The sequence below is a fragment of the Sander lucioperca genome, chromosome 19 (assembly GCF_008315115.2).
Source record: "Sander lucioperca isolate FBNREF2018 chromosome 19, SLUC_FBN_1.2, whole genome shotgun sequence".
Lineage (NCBI taxonomy): Eukaryota > Metazoa > Chordata > Actinopteri > Perciformes > Percidae > Sander > Sander lucioperca.
Window position 1 is genome coordinate 31,088,102 of NC_050191.1, and position 20,601 is coordinate 31,108,702.

The window sequence follows — 20,601 nt, forward strand, 5'->3', positions numbered from 1 at the left end:
AAGGTCACAGCTTATACATAATCAGCCATTGTGCTTCGTTCTAAATGAATGCACTACATTTAAAGTAAAAGAAGATGTGAAAGTGTTATTTCTAACACTGAGTGTGGTTCTTCAGTGCCTCCTCTGAACACCACAGGATGGCGCTAACACACCAGCTGCAGAAACTAAGTTACACTCTACACCAAGCCCATTCAAGTGGCGGCCTGCGGGCTACAAGCATAGGCGCTGATACCGTGGGTGCTCCGGAGCTCGAGCACCCACGGTAAATACTGAAAACCCATGTGTGCCAGACTGCCAGTAGGCTACATTCATTTAAAATTAAACATTGTAGTTGGTGCTAAGTGGAGACTCCACTCTAAGAAGTGATGTGTTAAAAATGACACAACATGTGTTGAATTTCAACACATCTACAGAGTGTGCTCAGGGACAACACATGTTGTGTTAAATTCAACACAGCAAATGTGTAAACCATTTTTACACATTTGCTGTGTTACGCAGCTTTACACATAAATGTGTTAGTTCTACACATTGTGTGTAAATCATGTGTACACCAGATAAACATATAAAAGTGTTAATTGTGTGTAAATTTATTATTAATGTTTCCTTTTATATAAAAATAATGAAAAGCAAAAATACAATAATTAGTCATTTATTTAAGATTTCATATTAAACCCTTTTAAAAAGCACATTTTTTCAAAACTTAACAGGCATTACCTTAATTTGAAATACAACACATATAACACAAGTACAAAAATTCATGTTTTTAAAAGTAAATTCTGAACACGACATCACCATCAACAGACGCACCTACAAAATCTTATACCTGGCACTGAGATAGAGCTCTTCCGTGCTAAAATTTGACATGATGTCAAGAGTTCTAACATCTGCAACATCATTTACATTGATCATTTCAAAGTCTTTAGTTTTTTGCACAACATATGCATAGAAATGCTCATCAAAGTACTTAACTTCAAGTACTGACTAATGAAAAAGATGGATACCTCTCCCTGTGGTAAAACATGAATGATCTCTCCAAATAAGAGCTCCCTGTGATGCTGTGTCTTTAGTGGCAGCACCGATCCAGTCCTGTATGTGTGGCCATTTACAGTCAGTGAATGTGTAACATAAATGATGCTACTCATTGTGAAATCTGTGTGTAGGGCTGATTGAAGTCCCTCCAGTATAACAACAGCTTTCTTTAAAGCACCAATGTTCACAGGAAAGGCATTGTCGACATTGTATGTTTTACAAAACGGGTCACCAAGCTTGAAATTGTACATTTGTTGAACATGATGTTTATAAGCAAGAGTTTTGGCAATATTTTTGAAATTGCATACCACATGCGCTTGCCTTTTCATTGGATTATGCTTTGCCTCAAATCTCATACACCACAATTGAGAAAGAAGTCCAAACAAACAAAGCATTCTTGGATAGTGTACCATAAAATGGTGCTTCGGAATTAGATTTCAGCAAAACAACTTCTTGTAAAGCGTATGGTGATCTATGATGAGCTGTTTAAGAAACACAGCAAGCCCAACACTGACAACAGGTGCAAAGCTAATGCTGCAGATTACCCTCAACAAAATGAACACATGCCAAAACTGGTCTTCCCTATTAATGAAATCTCCCACTAAAAATGGTAAAACTTGCAAGAGACACCACATTTGGTAGGCAGTTTGGCTGACAGCATTTTCAGAAGATCTCATATTGATAATGGCACTTGGTTTGTTTTTCTCATTCATGTAACCATAGTCAAAAGCAGCAATCCTGTGATTACACTGGACAAACTGCTGGACATTACTGACAATGCCAGCCACCCCCTACACACCGTCACTAGCAACCAGAGGAGCCTGTTCAGTGGAAGGCTGCTCCTTCCCAAGTGTAGGACCAACAGACTCAAGAAGTCCTCTGTCCCTCATGCCATCATACTCTATAAGTCCTCACTCGGGGGGAGGAGGAAATAGGGTGAAATAGGGTAAAGAGGACAGAACAGAACAGGAAGGAACTCATTCACTCTGTTAATAAATTAATAATCTACTCACATACATACCTGGACACTCTAACTGCTCTTAACTGCTAATTTATGCTAAATGTCATTTATTTATTAACTGTATAATAACACAATGCCATACACAGTCCTATATATTTATCTTTATTTATCTGTAGTTTATTGTTTTTTACTGTTTGTTTACCTTTTGTTTACTCCATATATTTAGCTAAAAGTTTATTGTTATTGTTATTCTTATACTGTATTTTTTATTTTCTATACCTCTTTATTTAAAGAGTGTTCTGTATGCTGCTGAAAACTGCTGCTGGAAGTCTAATTTCCTTGCGGGAGTCATCCCAAAAAGATCAATAAAGAGAAGTTTAAGTCTAAGTCTATTAAGTTCCTCTAACGTGAAAAGCTTCTCTTCATAAATGAAGTGACGCAACAACAGCTTCACTTCCAAAGGAGCCACACCCTCCAGTACATCATGCATTATGTCCACACATGCATTTTCTGTTACATGGAAATATTGCAGACTGTTCAAACAAGAGTTCCCTTTAACACCAGTTGAGCTTGGATCACAGAACCGTACATGTTGCTCATAGTTCTCCCTGTTGCGTTTTTCAACATTGTCTTCATCAAACATTGACTGTATTTCCTGCTTATCGATCACACAAAACTGGCAACATTTGTTTGCAGAAAAGCTTTCCACATAGGCACACAATGAATGTATTGCCAAATTATCTGCTGTCAAAATTGAAAGAGTTCCACACTGCTTTTGAGTTTGTCCATTAAAGGAACACGCTGACTAATTGGGACTTTAGCTTATTCACCATAACCCCCATACATACTTATCTGGGGGTTAGATAAGTATGTATGGACTTATCTAACCCCCAGAGTTAGATAAGTCCATACATACCCTTCTCATCTCCGTGCGTGTAGCTCTTTCCGACGGCTCCACCGGTAGCCTAGCCTAGCACGGATCCTGAAGGTAACTGGTTCCAACTAGCCTACTGCTCCGAATAAGTGACAAAATAACGTCAACATGTTCCTATTTACATGTTGTGATTTGTAAAGTCACAGCGTGTACAAATAACAAGGTCACATGACACACAGCCATCTTCTAACCATATACATACTGGGAACTATATTCTCAGAAAGGCAAAGCACTGCTACTTCTGCTACCTGGGTGGAGTGATTTTCTCGCAGCACCTGAGAAGCCGAGTAGAGTAGCAATGCTTCGCTTTTCTGAAAATATAGTTCCCAGTATGTAGCTAAAGTCCCAATAAGTCGGCGTGTTCCTTTAACTTCAACTTCTATACCAGAGTTTTCACGGACTCTGATGTCCTCAAGAAGTGGCTCTAGTATCTCACCATATGCCATATCTGCCCATATGTCTCCCTGTCGATTGAATTAAATAACACACATTAGTGAATGTGAGCTAGGGATGAATTGCATTCTGGGGGTAAATTCTGTAGAGTGAAGTAAACAGCACCCATTTTATGGATTTTTGTTTTGGAGCCCAGAGGATTTGTTGTCTCAACATCATCATAATACAACTGAATTAGCAGGGATTCTGGATACAGTTGGAATAGTGGGTGAGTTGAGAATTGACACCCATCACTATAGTCTTGCATCATGTTGTCATTCCTTTTCTTGCTTTTTAAGTAGACACTGTCATGATGTCATCATGGCAGCCCATGCTTCTTTTTTGTTCTCTGTGTTTTTGTTTGTTTTCTCTCATGTCCCTCCCTCCTGTGCCGATTACTGTGAGCTGTGGGCGCGGCTTAGCTGGCAGGTGGCACCAGGTGAAGCTCATTCCCTAATCACCCTCCTGCAGTATTTAAGGCTGGCTCTGTGATCCACTCGTCGCCAGATCGTACCGTCTACCAGTGTGGTATAGGTGCACTCCTGGCTCCCTGTGTTAATTGTTTTTCCTGGTGTTTTAGCTTGTGTAGCTTAAGTATTATCTGTGTTTCTCTTGTTGCAGCCTGCCTTGCTTGCTCGTACTCCTGCCTGCCTGCCTGCCTGCCTGCTTGCTCACCCTGCCTGCTCCTCTCTCTCTCTCTGTAAGGATTGGACTCAAACTCAATTGTTTGTTGGACTCTGGAGGAGGCCTTAGGACATGGTCAACGCCACCACTTCACTGGGCACGCTCTGGAGAGCGCACTGCACCCACCACTCACCACTGGATTCCCTCGACACAACCCTCCTTTTTGCCACCAGCACAATTATTGTATATATTTCACTCATTAAACACTTAGTCTTGATTACTGTGTTTTTAGTCTGCTTTTGGGTTCCACCTCCTGTGCCGTTCCGTAACAGACACTTTGCATTTGGTCATTACTAAATAGAAATTTGATTGTTTCAAGTATTGGTACATACTGACAAGTGTCTGGTGCCAAAACCTGCCTCATTTGTCCCTGTTTCCGTACAGTATCTGCCCTGTGACCAAGACAAATTTTCCTTTAAAAGGAGCGTCTATGTCATCAAACATTTGTTTGGCACTTTCAAACTGTCCCATTAGCGGTAGCACAAGTTCATGGTCATGTGGTACATCCATATTATTGAACACTGATGACACAGAATTTTGTAATGTAGCTACAGTTGTTTCCACAAGTTCTTTAACACAAGTTACAGTTCTTGTTACATCCATTAGTGGTACATTTGACCCAGCATACATTTTTGCCACAAATGAGGCTGCACTGTCACTTGAAGAAACAAGTTTAAAACCCTCAGAAGGCTCAGCTATGTTTTCCTCTAGAGTTGTTGTGTCGATGGTCCCAGAGGAGTCAGTAAATGTTGGGAAGGTCTGAAGAGAAGGCTCAACAACTGTGGTACTTGCTATTTGGTGCTCTCTAGAAAGGTGCTTGGTAAATGAATTAATGCTGTGGTATGTCCTTGGACAACCATCTTGGCTGCAAGTAAGTGTGAACTCCAATCCCTCTGACAATGCATGTATTTGACGAAGGTGCCACATCAGTTTCTTTATCTGTGTGAATCTTGATGGACATCTTGGACAACTGTACATTTTGGTGGGATCTAATTAATAGACTTGACTTTTGAAATGAGTACCAATACCTTTGCTCTCCTGTTTGTTGACATGGGTAAGTCGTAAATGTACTCGATGAATGAGAACAGAGAGCTGAGCGGGGCTGGGTAGGCCAAGTTGCATACCCAGTAGAGCTTGAAGAGCTTGTCCACAGCACATGCCAGGCCTTCATCCAAGGGAATAGCAAACTTGTCAGACTTGCCCACAATGACGTACTGCTGTGACCCTCCCCTTAGATGACCAATGCTGACTAGTTGTGGCTGTGTGCTCTGTGCTGGATCCTGGGATGCATTAAAGAGGGAGGCAATGGTACTTCCTGCCTAAAATCAGAATATAGAAATAAGTCAAGTTAAGTTCAGCAGCAACATGTCGCTAGCTCCTTATAATTAGTTTTGTACATTTAATGTTTTATTAGTGTGAATTCTCTGTAGTCTATCTGACTTTTCTAAAACACAATTTGACTAGCTGTACACATGATCCAAAAAACAATGATGGTAAAAATGTTGAGTGATGAGTTTGACAGACTTCTCTTGGGACAGTTTGAAGATGGGGTGCTTCTGAAAAGTGCACTTGGAATCTGTCAAGGTTACTTATCTGCACACTACTATCAACATCAGTAAACTCTTGGAAATCAATGTTACATTTTAAAATCCGGTCAAGGAAAAATCCCAATTCACTTGTTTTTTCTAGAAGCTCTGTTGTGCTTTGGACACTGTAAATTTTTCTTTTCAAATAATTTCCATTCTTAGAAGTAGTTGCAAGGACTTTCATAGATTCCTGCGGCCCATGTCTCCCTTCCTGCAAACATGAAAAAATCTAATTCATTGTGATATTGATAATTGTACTAATTTCAAAGTCAAATGTGATTAAATATCTAGAAGTGATTAAAAATCCCCTTCGCAGCCTCTGATTCCCCATTTAAAGGACAATTCCAGTGCAAAATAACAGATGTGTCCCCACTCGATCGCTCTCTGGGACATGTTTTCATGCTAATTGAATGAGTTTGGAGCTTGAAAGACGCTAGTGCGGACCGCTGATTAGTTTACAATTCAGGACACAGGGAAAGTAAAGACACATTGCTATTTATATCACTAAAAATGCTCAAAATATCACCACACTTCAACGGTAGCATAATGAGGGTCCCTAAATGTTAACCCAAGCATTGAGAACATTGTAAGTGTGTGTGTCTGTCTGTGTGTATGTGTGTGTGTGTGTTTCTCTGTGTGTGTGTGTGTGTGTGTGTCTGTCTGTGTGTGTGTGTGTGTGTGTTTCTCTGTGTGTGTGTGTGTGTGTTTCTCTGTGTGTGTGTGTGTGTGTGTGTGTGTGTGTGTGTGTGTGTGTGTGTGTGTGTGTGTGTGTGTGTGTGTGTGTGTGTGTGTGTGTGTGTGTGTTTGTGGGGCAGAGATAGAGGCAGTGATGTTTCCTGTTTCTTGTACGGGACTTTCACACCGCCGGGGTGGTGGTGGGGGGGGGGGTTTCTACAGAAGTTGAGTCAGTCTCAACTCCGACTACGCCCTGAATGTTTGCAACATCTGGCTCCACCTCCGTGAATCACCATAACTTCACCTATTCAGGTGATTCCTGCAGCAGCTCTAGTTAACTCCTCCTGTTGTGTCTGTCTGTGTGTGTGTGTCTCTGTGTCTCTGTGTCTGTGTGTGTCTCTGTGTCTGTGTCTGTGTGTGTGTGTGTGTGTGTGTGTGTGTGTGTGTGTGTGTGTGTGTGTGTGTGTGTGTGTGTGTATTTCTATAATTTCTAATCTGTCCTGTTGTGTGTTTGTCTGACAGGCTGAAACGTGTCTCTGATCCAAACTGCTGTTAAACACGTCAGACATGTTTGCTTCATGTAAAGACATGAATTATCTTAAAACAAATACAATTGGGAAATGTATTAAATGTAAATTATATCACACACACACACACACACACACACACACACACACACACGTAGACACACACACACACACACACACACACACACACACACACACACACACACACACACACACACACACACGTAGACACACACACACACACACACACACACACGTAGACACAGACACACACACACACACAGACACACACACACACACACACACACACACACACACACACACACACACACAATTGCTCCTCTTCCTCTCCCTCGTGAAGGCATTTTTCTTATTTTCTGTGTTCAGCTACAGTATATTGTTGAAATAGGACCTCTTTTAGAGTGTGTACTACCATACGGTCCAGCCCAGTCTCACGGCAGGTCGTGTAAATGTCACGTTATTTTTAATCTATTGATACGTGACCAGCACGAAATACACAACGGGGAAAGGAGGCCTCACACGCCGGGAGACGGCCGCGGGGGACGTGCGACAATAACGAGACGTTTGTGATTAGGAAGACTACGGGAAACTAAACGCCACACACGGACGCCATCCCGGGTCTCCTGGGTGAAAGTCCTGTGTTGTTGGAACCATCCTCCACCACGACCAGGGCTTAACTTGAGCCGGAACACGCCGGAACATGTTCTGGCACCTCCGACGTTGGATCCAGAACCTTTTTTATTGGATCCGGTACCTCCTGTGTCACTATGAAAAATTAATCGCCTAAATGAAAAAAATAAACTCCTGTTTGTGTAGCGATCAATGTTGTTATCTGTCTTGTTAGTCTTTATTCCTCCACAAAAGTCTTGTGTTTGTATTTTCAATGCGTTTTGAGGTGAATTTTCAGGGTAAGACAGATAGAGTTTAGATTCTCGGCCCGACCCGAGCCAGACCGGACCTCGGGTCGGGCTCGGGCCGTTATTTTCCGCCACATCCTCGGGCCGGCCGGACCCTTGATCAAGCAATTTTATTTTATTTTTTTATCCATCACCTTATTATCCTATTTGGGTGGGGAGATAGCTATGCCATAATCAGAAATATTATAAATATATATATATAGGCTATATAAAAGTAACAAATGTGTACAAAAGTTAGGCTGCAGTTACTAAATGCAGCTCTTCATGCGCGGAGTCTCCTCCTCTCACACGCATCACACCGGGAGCTGGAAGATGTAAAGAAAAAAAGAAAAACAGGAGAATTAACTTTGAGCAAGTGTGGAGGAAAGTCGGAGGTATGGAAGCAGTTTAAACAAGTCGTGGGCAGTGACAACAATATGTTGTTCATCATTGTTTCTTTTTTCTTTTACGTTTCTTCATTCAGATCCATTTGCGATCCGTTCCGTTCTAAACTAACAGCAGTTTACAGCTTCGTCCTTGTTGTATTATTCTAAACAGATTTCTGTAGCTCAAACAACTCTGAATTGTAGTTGAGAACATCAGTTATAACGGCCCACGTGTTAAAACATTGTCGGGTTTAAATCGGGCTCGGGCTCATAATTACAGTTAATGTGTCGGGCCGGGCCGGGCTCGGACACAACGTGCTCGGGCTCGGACAGGTTCAGGCTTGATTTTTTGGGCCGATCTAAGCTCTAAAGACAGAGGGGGGAGAGGAAGGAGGGAGGGGAGACAGAGGGGGGAGAGAGACGGAGGGAGGGGAGACAGAGGGGGGAGAGGAAGGAGGGAGGGGAGACAGAGGGGGGAGAGGGACGGAGGGAGGGGAGACAGAGGGGGGAGAGGAAGGAGGGAGGGGAGACAGAGGGGGGAGAGGGAAGGAGGGAGGGGAGACAGAGAGGGGAGAGGGACAGAGGGAGGGGAGACAGAGGGGGGAGAGGGAAGGAGGGAGGGGAGACAGAGGGGGGAGAGGGACGGAGGGAGGGGAGACAGAGAGGGGAGAGGGACAGAGGGAGGGGAGACAGAGGGGGGAGAGGGAAGGAGGGAGGGGAGACAGAGGGGGGAGAGGGAAGGAGGGAGGGGAGACAGAGGGGGGAGAGGGACGGAGGGAGGGGAGACAGAGGGGGGAGAGGGAAGGAGGGAGGGGAGACAGAGGGGGGAGAGGGACGGAGGGAGGGGAGACAGAGGGGGGAGAGGGACGGAGGGAGGGGAGACAGAGGGGGGAGAGGGACGGAGGGAGGGGAGACAGAGGGGGGAGAGGGACGGAGGGAGGGGAGACAGAGGGGGGAGAGGGACGGAGGGAGGGGAGACAGAGAGGGGAGAGGGACAGAGGGAGGGGAGACAGAGGGGGGAGAGGGAAGGAGGGAGGGGAGACAGAGGGGGGAGAGGGAAGGAGGGAGGGGAGACAGAGGGGGGAGAGGGACAGAGGGAGGGGAGACAGAGGGGGGAGAGGGAAGGAGGGAGGGGAGACAGAGAGGGGAGAGGAACGGAGGGAGGAGAGACAGAGAGGGGAGAGGGACAGAGGGAGGGGAGACAGAGGGGGGAGAGGGAAGGAGGGAGGGGAGACAGAGGGGGGAGAGGAAGGAGGGAGGGGAGACAGAGGGGGGAGAGGGAAGGAGGGAGGGGAGACAGAGAGGGGAGAGGAACGGAGGGAGGAGAGACAGAGGGGGGAGAGGGACGGAGGGAGGGGAGACAGAGGGGGGAGAGGGACGGAGGGAGGGGAGACAGAGGGGGGAGAGGGACGGAGGGAGGGGAGACAGATTGCTGTTATAGCCTCGTTTCACTCAGGGGAAAATGTCAAAAAGACAACAAAGTTTTCTTAACTTTTTCAAACCCGCTGGCCAGTCAGATCTCAAACAAGCAGAAACCGTTTCTGCCGATCAAGAATGTGGAGACCACGGTGGGTTTTATGTTTTAATTGTCCGATGGATAGTTGCTTCTTGTGAAAACGATCGTTGTAGTGTATTTTTAATTTTTTTTACATTTCTCAACGATGCAGTGCATGTTCTGAAATTAAAATAAACATCGCCCTGATGTCCACACAGCGTTGTTTAGGTTGTTTAGTCAGAGAAGCTATGTAGGCAGTGTAATTTTTTTTTGGTTCTGTTACCTCCAACCCCCGTTATGATTTGCCGGATCCACCCCCCCCCTGCGCTCCGGGACCTCCCACTTTACAAATTAAGCACTGACCCTGACCAGCCTCCCTACGCTGATTTTCGGCTCTTTATACTACTCCCTACCGTATTCGTGCTGTGACCACGAAATATGCTTCCCATTGAAATACATTACTTCACATTTTCGTGCTGGCCACCACGTAAAAACACGAGAAAAACGTCCCCATGAAGACGTATCAATAGATTAAAAATAACGTGACATTTACACAAACTGGCGAGAGACCGGGCTGTACGGTCTTACGATACGATACAACTTTATTGTCAGCCAAGGCTGAAATTCTTTGTGCATCCCTGGGTAGCTCGTATAAAAAGAAGAGGACATACATACAAACATACATGAGATTAATAACACCAACAGACATACATGAGGCATTACCACAAGTGACATAAACTTCCAAGTAGGAAAAACAAAAAAAATATGTATAACAACAGAAAAAGGCTGTCTCATTCAGCATACTTCCATCACTTCCTGCCGTAGTCCCACTGCTAATGGTCACTGACCACTTCCTGCCGTAGTCCCACTGCTAATGGTCACTGACCACTTCCTGCTGTAGTCCACTGCTAATGGTCACTGACCACTTCCTGCTGTAGTCCACTGCTAATGGTCACTGACCACTTCCTGCCGTAGTCCACTGCTAATGGTCACTGACCACTTCCTGCCGTAGTCCACTGCTAATGGTCACTGACCACTTCCTGCCGTAGTCCCCCTATCGATGGTTAGTATCGTCCTAAAATGAACACTTACGTAAAAACACTTACCTGAAATGACGAGCGGTCGACTCGGCTCGCCGCCTCTCAAAATCTTTTTAAATCTGTTAAACTGACCTTTGTTGATCTGAAATGAAGACAGATTCAGCAGCTGCACGGCCTATTTCTCTCTTCAAATGTTTTCAGAAACACGTTTCGGTGAATTATTTTAGTAAAATACGAGATCGTATTCTGAACGAGACGCCATTATGCTCTGTTGTGAAATCCGGGAGAAGCCAGACCCACGTGACGCGTTCGTCCAATCAGCTGCCAGTCGACGTCCCTGGTCCCTCCCCTTTCTGCTTTGTAGTCCAGATGGCGCCCGTTTAATGCGAGTAGGGTCCATCGTTCCACACTGAACTTTTGGACCGTTTTTAGGGGGTCATCCTGGTACTTTCAGTGCGTTCTCTCCACTATATACTTCAAACTAAGTGTTTGAAGTGTGCAAGTAGGCGCTTTGAGACACAGCCAATGTCTTGGAGACGTATATCCCTGAAATATGTATTGCACTGGATTTAATGTAGCTGTAGTCATGTGATTGAAAGAATCTCAACAGCTGAGTGTGTTTCCTAGAAGGGAATCAGCTGTGATCGATCTATTTGCATAGCTCCAATCAGCTGTTTCTCAATTAATGCATGTATAAAATCCAGGGGATATATTTGTGTTTAAATTTACAATATGAGCAGCTGTTCACTTTGACTGTAGCCTATAAGTTAAGTTTACAACATGATGTTATGATGTGTGAAAGCATTTGTAAATTGGTCAGTAAAGATCCATTGTTTTGGTCTTGGTTGAGCTTGTGTGTAAAAGAAGTTCAAGCATTTTAAATGTGTGTTAACTGTATGCATTTAGTGTCAAAGCAATAAGAAATGTGTTAATTGTAGCCTACAGCCTACACAGACGGATGTTGTGCTAACTGTGTTAAGAGTTTAGGAAAGTTGTTAAAAGTGTCATAGCGATCGTAAAAAACTGTATTATCACTGCGTTAGTACTTTTACTGCAGTATGATGAGTTTGTTTGTTTGTTTGTGTATGTGTGTGTGTGTGTGTGTGTGTGTGTGTGTGTGTGTGTGTGTGTGTGTGTGTTATTAGATAATGCGCATGTGCAGAGGGTCTCAGAGCAGCAGCAGTCCGACGGACAGACAGATGTTAGTTAGTTAGGGACAGTCAGTCAGAGTGGACGGACAGATGAAAGCGTTAACACAACTTGTATTCCCTTAAAGCTGACGGAGGTGAGTCCAGACTTCACTGCTAACAGTCACGTTTCTTCAAATGTTCCAGTTTTAACACGTTAACGTGTGTGTTGGACCGTAAATGTGCTCAAACTGTTTGACTCTACACGGAAGTGACTTTTTAACCCGCTTCAGTTTAAAGTGAGAAGACTGAAAACCAGTGACAGAGTCTGACCCACCCTGGTGGTAGTTTTCTTCTGCTGGAAACCGAGTTCAACTTCAAACTAATCACAGTTTTAGAATGGCACGGCACGGCACGGTAAAGTTAGAGCTAGCTGCCCTCATACTGCAGCTTGAATGTGGGGTTGCTGATGCAGAACTCCGTTAGGAAATCTGGATATTTTAGAATTACGCGCTCGTCTGAAAAAAATAACGTACTTCATAAATTATGAACTAATGTTTTTAGAAATACAATTGACTCGATCTTTAATTCGGCATTGATTTCATACACAAGAGAGCGTGTAATGTTCGTATATTTAACGTTTTGTCGGTTTCTTTCGCCACGGAAACACGCCCTAGCAGCGGCAGCGAGCCACCGCTGAGAGACAGGCAGACAAGTCTCAACTCTTCAGATATTTCCTAACATTAGGAGCTGCTGGGTGAAATACATCGAGCCGAAGTAAGTCAAGATTCAGAATATTCAGAAAATCCACCGAGACGTGTTGGGTGAACGTTTTATTGTTGCCGAAAAGCAAAATAAGCTTAAATTAAGCGTTTTTTATACTGCGATCCGTATAAGAATATACTGGATGCTGCTGCTGCTGTTGTGTGTGTGTGTGTGTGTGTGTGTCTGTGTGTGTGTGTCTGTGTGTGTGTGTCTGTCTGTGTGTGTGTGTCTGTGTGTGTGTGTGTATGTGTGTGTGTGTGTGTCTGTGTATGTGTATGTGTGTGTGTGTCTGTGTATGTGTGTGTGTGTGTGTGTGTGTGTGTGTGTGTGTGTGTGTGTGTGTGTGTGTGTGTGTGTTCTGAAGGCTGATGCAGGCAAAACAAAAACACTCAGAGCACTTAAGAACCGGACGAACAGGAAGTGATCAGGTTTGGGATCTGACCTGGTTTCCATGGAAACACATGAACTAGCCTACAGTACACACACTGATTCACCCCCGTTCTTAGTTTAGTTGGTTTTGGTCTGTTGTTTTTACAGATAATATAAATAAATATGATTATCGTATGAACTTGTTTATTATGCTCCTGTTTAATGTGACACACACACACACACACACACACACACACACACACACACACACACACACACACACACACACAGATTCTCACAATGATCTGAGTTAGGAGTCCTGTCTTCCTTCAGGTCCTCATATTGCCTGTGTGTGTGTGTGTGTGTGTGTGTGTGTGTGTGTGTCTCTCTGTGTGTGTGTGTGTGTGTGTGTGTGTCTCTCTGTGTGTGTGTGTCTCTCTGTGTGTGTGTGTGTGTGTGTGTGTGTGTGTGTGTCTCTGCAGGTGTGTGTGTGATGCCTGAAGGATCCCTCTGCTCCTCCCATGACGTCCCCATGGATGAAGGTAAGAAAGTTTGGTTCTACTCCGTGTTTCACACACGTTGATAACAGTCTGGTTAGTTTAAACATAGACCTGGTCTCTCTATTGGTCTCTCTACTGGTCTCTCTACTGGTCTCTCTACTGGTCTTTCTACTGGTCTCTCTACTGGTCTCTCTATTGGTCTCTCTACTGGTCTCTCTACTGGTCTCTCTATTGGTCTCTCTACTGGTCTCTCTACTGGTCTCTCTACTGGTCTCTCTATTGGTCTCTCTACTGGTCTCTCTATTGGTCTCTCTATTGGTCTCTCTACTGGTCTCTCTACTGGTCTCTCTATTGGTCTCTCTACTGGTCTCTCTACTGGTCTCTCTACTGGTCTCTCTACTGGTCTCTCTATTGGTCTCTCTACTGGTCTCTCTATTGGTCTCTCTATTGGTCTCTCTACTGGTCTCTCTACTGGTCTCTCTATTGGTCTCTCTATTGGTCTCTCTATTGGTCTCTCTACTGGTCTCTCTACTGGTCTCTCTATTGGTCTCTCTACTGGTCTCTCTACTGGTCTCTCTACTGGTCTCTCTAATGGTCTCTCTACTGGTCTATACTACTCTCTCTACTGGTCTCTCTAATGGTCTCTCTACTGGTCTCTACTGGTCTCTCTACTGGTCTATACTACTCTCTCTACTGGTCTCTCTATTGGTCTCTCTACTGGTCTCTCTACTGGTCTCTCTACTGGTCTCTCTATTGGTCTCTCTACTGGTCTCTCTACTGGTCTCTCTATTGGTCTCTCTACTGGTCTCTCTACTGGTCTCTCTACTGGTCTCTCTATTGGTCTCTCTACTGGTCTCTCTATTGGTCTCTCTATTGGTCTCTCTACTGGTCTCTCTACTGGTCTCTCTATTGGTCTCTCTACTGGTCTCTCTACTGGTCTCTCTACTGGTCTCTCTACTGGTCTCTCTATTGGTCTCTCTACTGGTCTCTCTATTGGTCTCTCTATTGGTCTCTCTACTGGTCTCTCTACTGGTCTCTCTATTGGTCTCTCTATTGGTCTCTCTATTGGTCTCTCTACTGGTCTCTCTACTGGTCTCTCTATTGGTCTCTCTACTGGTCTCTCTACTGGTCTCTCTACTGGTCTCTCTAATGGTCTCTCTACTGGTCTATACTACTCTCTCTACTGGTCTCTCTAATGGTCTCTCTACTGGTCTCTACTGGTCTCTCTACTGGTCTATACTACTCTCTCTACTGGTCTCTCTATTGGTCTCTCTACTGGTCTTTCTACTGGTCTTTCTACTGGTCTCTCTACTGGTCTCTCTACTGGTCTCTCTATTGGTCTCTCTACTGGTCTCTCTACTGGTCTCTCTACTGGTCTCTCTACTGGTCTGTGTTTTAGTCCAAGAAACCGTGGACGTAAACACAGACTTTTGATGATGTCATGAAGTTGCCTGGGTTCATGGGAGTTGTTGTTTTCATTGTTAACAAGCATCGGGGTGTGCTGTCTGTCTCTCCGTCTCTCCGTCTCTCTGCCTGTCTGCCTGTCTGCCTGTCTGCCTGTCTGTCTGTCCTCTATGGATTTCTAGAGGTTTTGGGCTGCAACTGCAAAATTCCCGAGAGATATTCCCATTACAAATGTATAGTTTTGTTGGGTAGAAATGAAATCTATTATTTATACTGTGTTCGGTCTCAGTAACATATATATATATATATATATATATATATATATATATATATATATATATATATATACTGCTGTTTACACCTCTACATACACGTGTTCCCTTCATCATGAGACCCAGACCACTCAGAAAGGCCTTGGATTTTGCAGAGATATACTCCATATTCCTTTTGGGCATGTCAGCTTCATGGACGATAACTTTCACATCCATGATCTATCTGTTGTGAGCAGACATCGCTGGTCGTCTGTGTGACATCATCCGTCTGTGTGACATCATCTCTCCTTCCCTCGCTGTCTGTCAGCTGCTCGTGTTGTGATACACTCGCCACTCTGTCCCTCAGTGCTGATGTACATTTGTCCACGTTTTGTGTGTGTGTCTCTGTTTGTCTGTGTGTGTGTGTGTGTGTCTGTGTGTGTGTGTGTGTGTGTGTGTGTGTGTGTTTGATAGTCTCTGTGTGTATGTGTGTGTATGTCTGTTTGTGTGCTAGTCTGGGTGTGTGTGTGTGTGTGTGTGTGTGTGTGTGTGTGTGTGTGTCTCTCTCTCTCTCTCTCTCTCTCTGTGTGTGTGTGTGTGTGTGTGTGTGTCTCTGTGTGTGTGTGTGTGTGTGTGTGTGTGTCTCTCTCTCTCTCTCTCTCTCTCTGTGTGTGTGTGTGTGTGTGTGTGTGTGTGTGTGTGTGTGTGTCTCTCTCTCTCTCTCTCTCTCTCTGTGTGTGTGTGTGTGTGTGTGTGTGTCTCTCTCTCTCTCTCTCTCTCTCTGTGTGTGTGTGTGTGTGTGTGTGTGTCTCTGTGTGTGTGTGTGTCTGTGTGTGTGTCTCTGTGTGTGTGTGTGTGTGTGTGTGTGTGTGTGTGTCTCTCTCTCTCTCTCTGTGTGTGTGTGTGTCTGTGTGTGTGTCTCTGTGTGTGTGTGTGTGTGTGTAGCATAGTTTAACAACATTTTTCCAAAATATTCCGATTTTGTCCCCAAAAAATATTCATTTTTTCTTCTCTCAAAACAGTCAAACTTTTGTCTCAAAATATTCATTCCACGTTGAAAATAATCTTTTAACTTTAACTTCTAACTTCTACCAAAATCACTACTTGTACTCAAGTATTGCTTTCAAGTACTTCATACAAGTACTCTGGTTGTATCCTTTCCCCTCTGCTCGTTCATTTGAGGCTAATTGGATTAAGCCCCGCCCCCTCCGGTCAGAGCTTTAAGCCCCGCCCCATCCGGTCAGAACGATAAGCCCCGCCCCCTCCTGGCAGAGCTGCAGGTAGAGTGAACAGACGGAGGACTCTGTGTATCTGCAGACAGCTCCATTAAGGTAGGCTTAAACACACACACCGTGTTGCTTTAATTTGCTGTTTTCTGTTAGGAGTCTGGTTTATTTAGAGCCTCTGTGTTTCTTATAGCGCTGTGAGTATACAGATTATTTTCATCCTGGATTATTTCGAATATGGAGTATCGTAGTAGTAGCGTCAAAAACATTTTTAAAATCTACAAATACGTTGAAGAAAAGCGACAAAAGGTAGGCTCTCCTGCACAAACATCAGGTTTATTTAACTCTGAAACAGGCCGCTGTGCTGCTTAAATGTGCTGTTTTCTGTTAGGAGTCTGGTCCATTTACAGCTGTTGCTCATAGAGCTGCAACTAACATTATTATGTTTTGTCATTACAAAAAGAACAAAAATGCAAACACACACACAAACTCAACACACACACACACACACACACACACACACACACACACACACACACACACACACACACACACACACACAATCATTAATACACATACAGACACACACAAACACACACACACAGACACACACACACACACAGACACACAGACACAGACACACACACACACACACACACACACACACACACACAGACACACAGACACACACACACACACACGCTGAAACACTCAGACACACACAGTTTCAGAAACATTAAAACGTTAGATATAGTTATTTAAAGATTGTATTTATTTTTTCACACTCACTTTGGCCGATACCGAGGTGTGTGTGTGTCTGTGTGTGTGTGTGTGTGTATTAATGATTGTATGTATGTATGTATGTATATATATATATATATACACACACCAAGTCTCTCCTGTACTACTTTTACCTTATTACGTGCATTTTATTCTACCGTGAATGGGTTATTTTATCATTTTACAAAGGCGATAAATTGAATGATTTTGCCGTTAAGATCGTTCACCGTTGTGTATTTCCTAGATTTGGGACATGACTGAAGTAGAGGCTGCTGATGGTATTTTAGTCCTTCTTACAGTAAGCTCTGTGATTGGTTGTTTTGCAAACATGGTAAATATTTCTTCAGTTGAAAACGGCCTTGTTGCAGTATTATTAGCAGTGTTATTAGCAGTATCATGCTGTGTGTTGGTTGTAATCTCTGCTGCTTCTCTTCTCTCTCTGTACCGGATTAACTCATCTAACTAATCCTCATTATCACAGATTACACACACACACACACACACACACACACACACACACACACACACACACACACACACACACACACACACACACACACACACACAGACAGACATGTTAAGTTAAAATAACTTAGTTTTTACATTTTTGGACTTCAGAATTTAAAAACTCGTCCTGGAAGATAATCCCAGAGTTTCCCAGAGGAGAGAAGAAACTAGAAACTATTCACCTTTAACAAGCTGACATCACACTAGTTTACCTGTCCATCACCTGCTGACATCACACTAGTTTACCTGTCCATCACCTGCTGACATCACACTAGTTTACCTGTCCATCACCTGCTGACATCACACTAGTTTACCTGTTCCATCACCTGCTGACATCACACTAGTTTACCTGTTCCATCACCTGCTGACATCACACTAGTTTACCTGTCCATCACCAGCTGACATCACACTAGTTTACCTGTTCCATCACCTGCTGACATCACACTAGTTTACCTGTTCCATCACCTGCTGACATCACACTAGTTTACCTGTTCCATCACCAGCTGGTTGGTTGTTTCTGGTTGATGACAAACCCCAAGTGGCTGCTGGGTAACGAAGAGTTAATCCTCCTGCGGCGAGGCATTCAGAGCACACAGGAACTCTGACACTCCTCGCTGATAATCCTCCCCTGCAGAGAGGAGGGAGCTGTTTACCTGCTCGCTCTGTCAGACAGGAAGTGATGCGTCGTCCTTGTTTCACATGAAAGCCCCGAAATCACCATCACCAAACTCACCAGACTCCATGTAAATAATCAGGACTTTTAGCGTGTATAGAGCCAGCATATTTCCACCAGACTCCATGTAAATAATCAGGACTTTTAGCGTGTATAGAGCCAGCATATCTCCACCAGACTCCATGTAAATAATCAGGACTTTTAGCGTGTATAGAGCCAGCATATCTCCTCATGTAAATGGGTGAATTAAGGGTTTATTTCAACCAAACCAGAGTGGTGATTGTTGGAACAGTGGAAAGATGAACCAAGACGGCTTTTGGTAGTTTTATTTAGTTTCTGTCCACTTTGAATGAAGTGTGTTTTATGATGATAAAAGTAGCTGTTATTTACATGGAGTCTGGTGGGTTTTGCAGTTTTGCCAACTTTAGTAACTCCTCTTGCATTACTGTTGTCCCTCCTCTTTCTCCTTTTACAGCCTGACTTCCTGTTATCTGTATATGTAAAACAGCAGGAGGAAGAGGATTCAAATAAAACCCTTCAGACTCCATGTAAATAATCAGGACTTTTATCATGGTAAAACACACTTCATTCAAAGTGGACAGAAACTAAAGAAAACTATCAAAGTCCGTCTTGGTTCATCTTTCCACTGTTCCAACAATCACCACTCTGGTTTGGTTGAAATAAACCCTTAATTTACCCATTTACATGAGGAGATATGCTGGCTCTATACACGCTAAAAGTCCTGATTATTTACATGGAGTCTGGTGGGTTTGGTGATGGTGATTTTGGGGCTGTTTCATGTTAAACTAAAAGGATCTTACTCTTTAACTAAAAGTTCTATCTCTGTAGGGATCCTTTCCATCTGCAGGAGTCTGCAGGAAGGAAACCACAGCGTCTCAGAGGTGTTTCTCATATTTTGTCCACCCTGGTTGATTAAAGCTGAGGTCACAGCGTGATAAAGGGTCCGTTGTGTCTGCAGAACAGTCGGGACATTGTCCCGCCCCTCTGGGACGCTCCGTGACACAACCAAACACACGCTGCTCTCAGATCAGACTCAGATGTAAATATCTGGTCATTATTTATCTAAAGTCATAGAAACATCAACCAGAACAAAACGTGTCTATTCTGCATCGCTCAGTCTTTGAAAACGATGTAAGAATGAAAACGTTTTCTGTATCTCTGTAAATACTATATAATACTATAATTAGTGTTGATGTGTACAAGTGTGTATTTCTATCTTGTGGGTTTTAAAGACAGAAGTTGAAGAAACACTCTCAGACACACACACACACGCACACACACAGACACACACACACGCACGCACAGATGCACGCACGCACATACACAGACACAGACACACGCACACACACACACACACACACACACACACACACACACACACAGACACACACACACACACGCACACACACACACACACACACACACACACACACACACACAGACACACACACACACACGCACGCACATACACAGACACACACGCACATGCACGCACATACGCAGACACACACACACACACATGCATGCATGCACACACACACACACACACACAGACACACACACATGCATGCATGCACACACACACACACACACAGACACACACACATGCACGCACACACACAGACAAACAAACGCAGACACACACACACACACACACACAAAAAGATGCACACATAAACAGACACAAAGCATTTGTGTGTGCTGCTGTGCGTCCCTGTGTGTGTAACAAGCATAGTGTGTGCACAAGCCTAGGATCATTTTACTAATGCTCTGTTAAAATAACAATGAAATGCTGCGTTATTGACTTTAGACCAGGTTTTTGTTGGTCAATGGAGCGATCACTTCCCATAATGCACCTGAACACACCTCCCTGTAAGACCAGCACGTCCAGAATGGGACCCTTAGTGTGAACATTGTCTAAACAGTCAGATGTGTGTCTGTGTTTCATTGGGAAGGGACGGACACAAAGGAGACTCTAGCTCAAAGACGGTTCATGAAGATTTCATTAGGTTCAGGAAATGATAAGCAGTAAAGCAGCTGCAGTGATGTATTGATCGCCGTCTGAGTCTGACCGGTTGTTTGTATCTGATCACTGCCTCTTGTGTTTAAAGGTCACACGTTGGCCTTTTCAACAAGCACAACACAGGACGTACTGAAGCCATGTGAAGCTACGTTTTTAAAGGGCAACTTCTTTAATGTTCAGCAGCAGTTAGAGTCACTAAAAGTTCTGTTGCTGCTGCCGACAGACTTAGATTATTATTATTATAGTAAGTGTCTGACAACATTATGGGATGGATCCCTACAGAGATAGA

The 20,601-nt window shown here is 43.9% G+C and overlaps 1 protein-coding gene across 1 annotated transcript in view; it reads left to right on the forward strand.

Moving 5' to 3' along the window:
• Positions 1–11,862: 11,862 nt before the first annotated feature.
• The window catches only part of LOC116061266 (pleckstrin homology domain-containing family G member 3), a 50,232-nt gene continuing 41,493 nt past the window's right edge, over positions 11,863–20,601 (forward strand). Inside the window, exons 1-2 of the mRNA XM_031315375.2 lie at positions 11,863–11,951; positions 13,410–13,469. Coding sequence (XP_031171235.2) covers positions 13,421–13,469 — 49 coding nt within the window. The 5' untranslated portion in view covers positions 11,863–11,951; positions 13,410–13,420. The remainder of the gene's footprint in view (positions 11,952–13,409; positions 13,470–20,601) is intronic.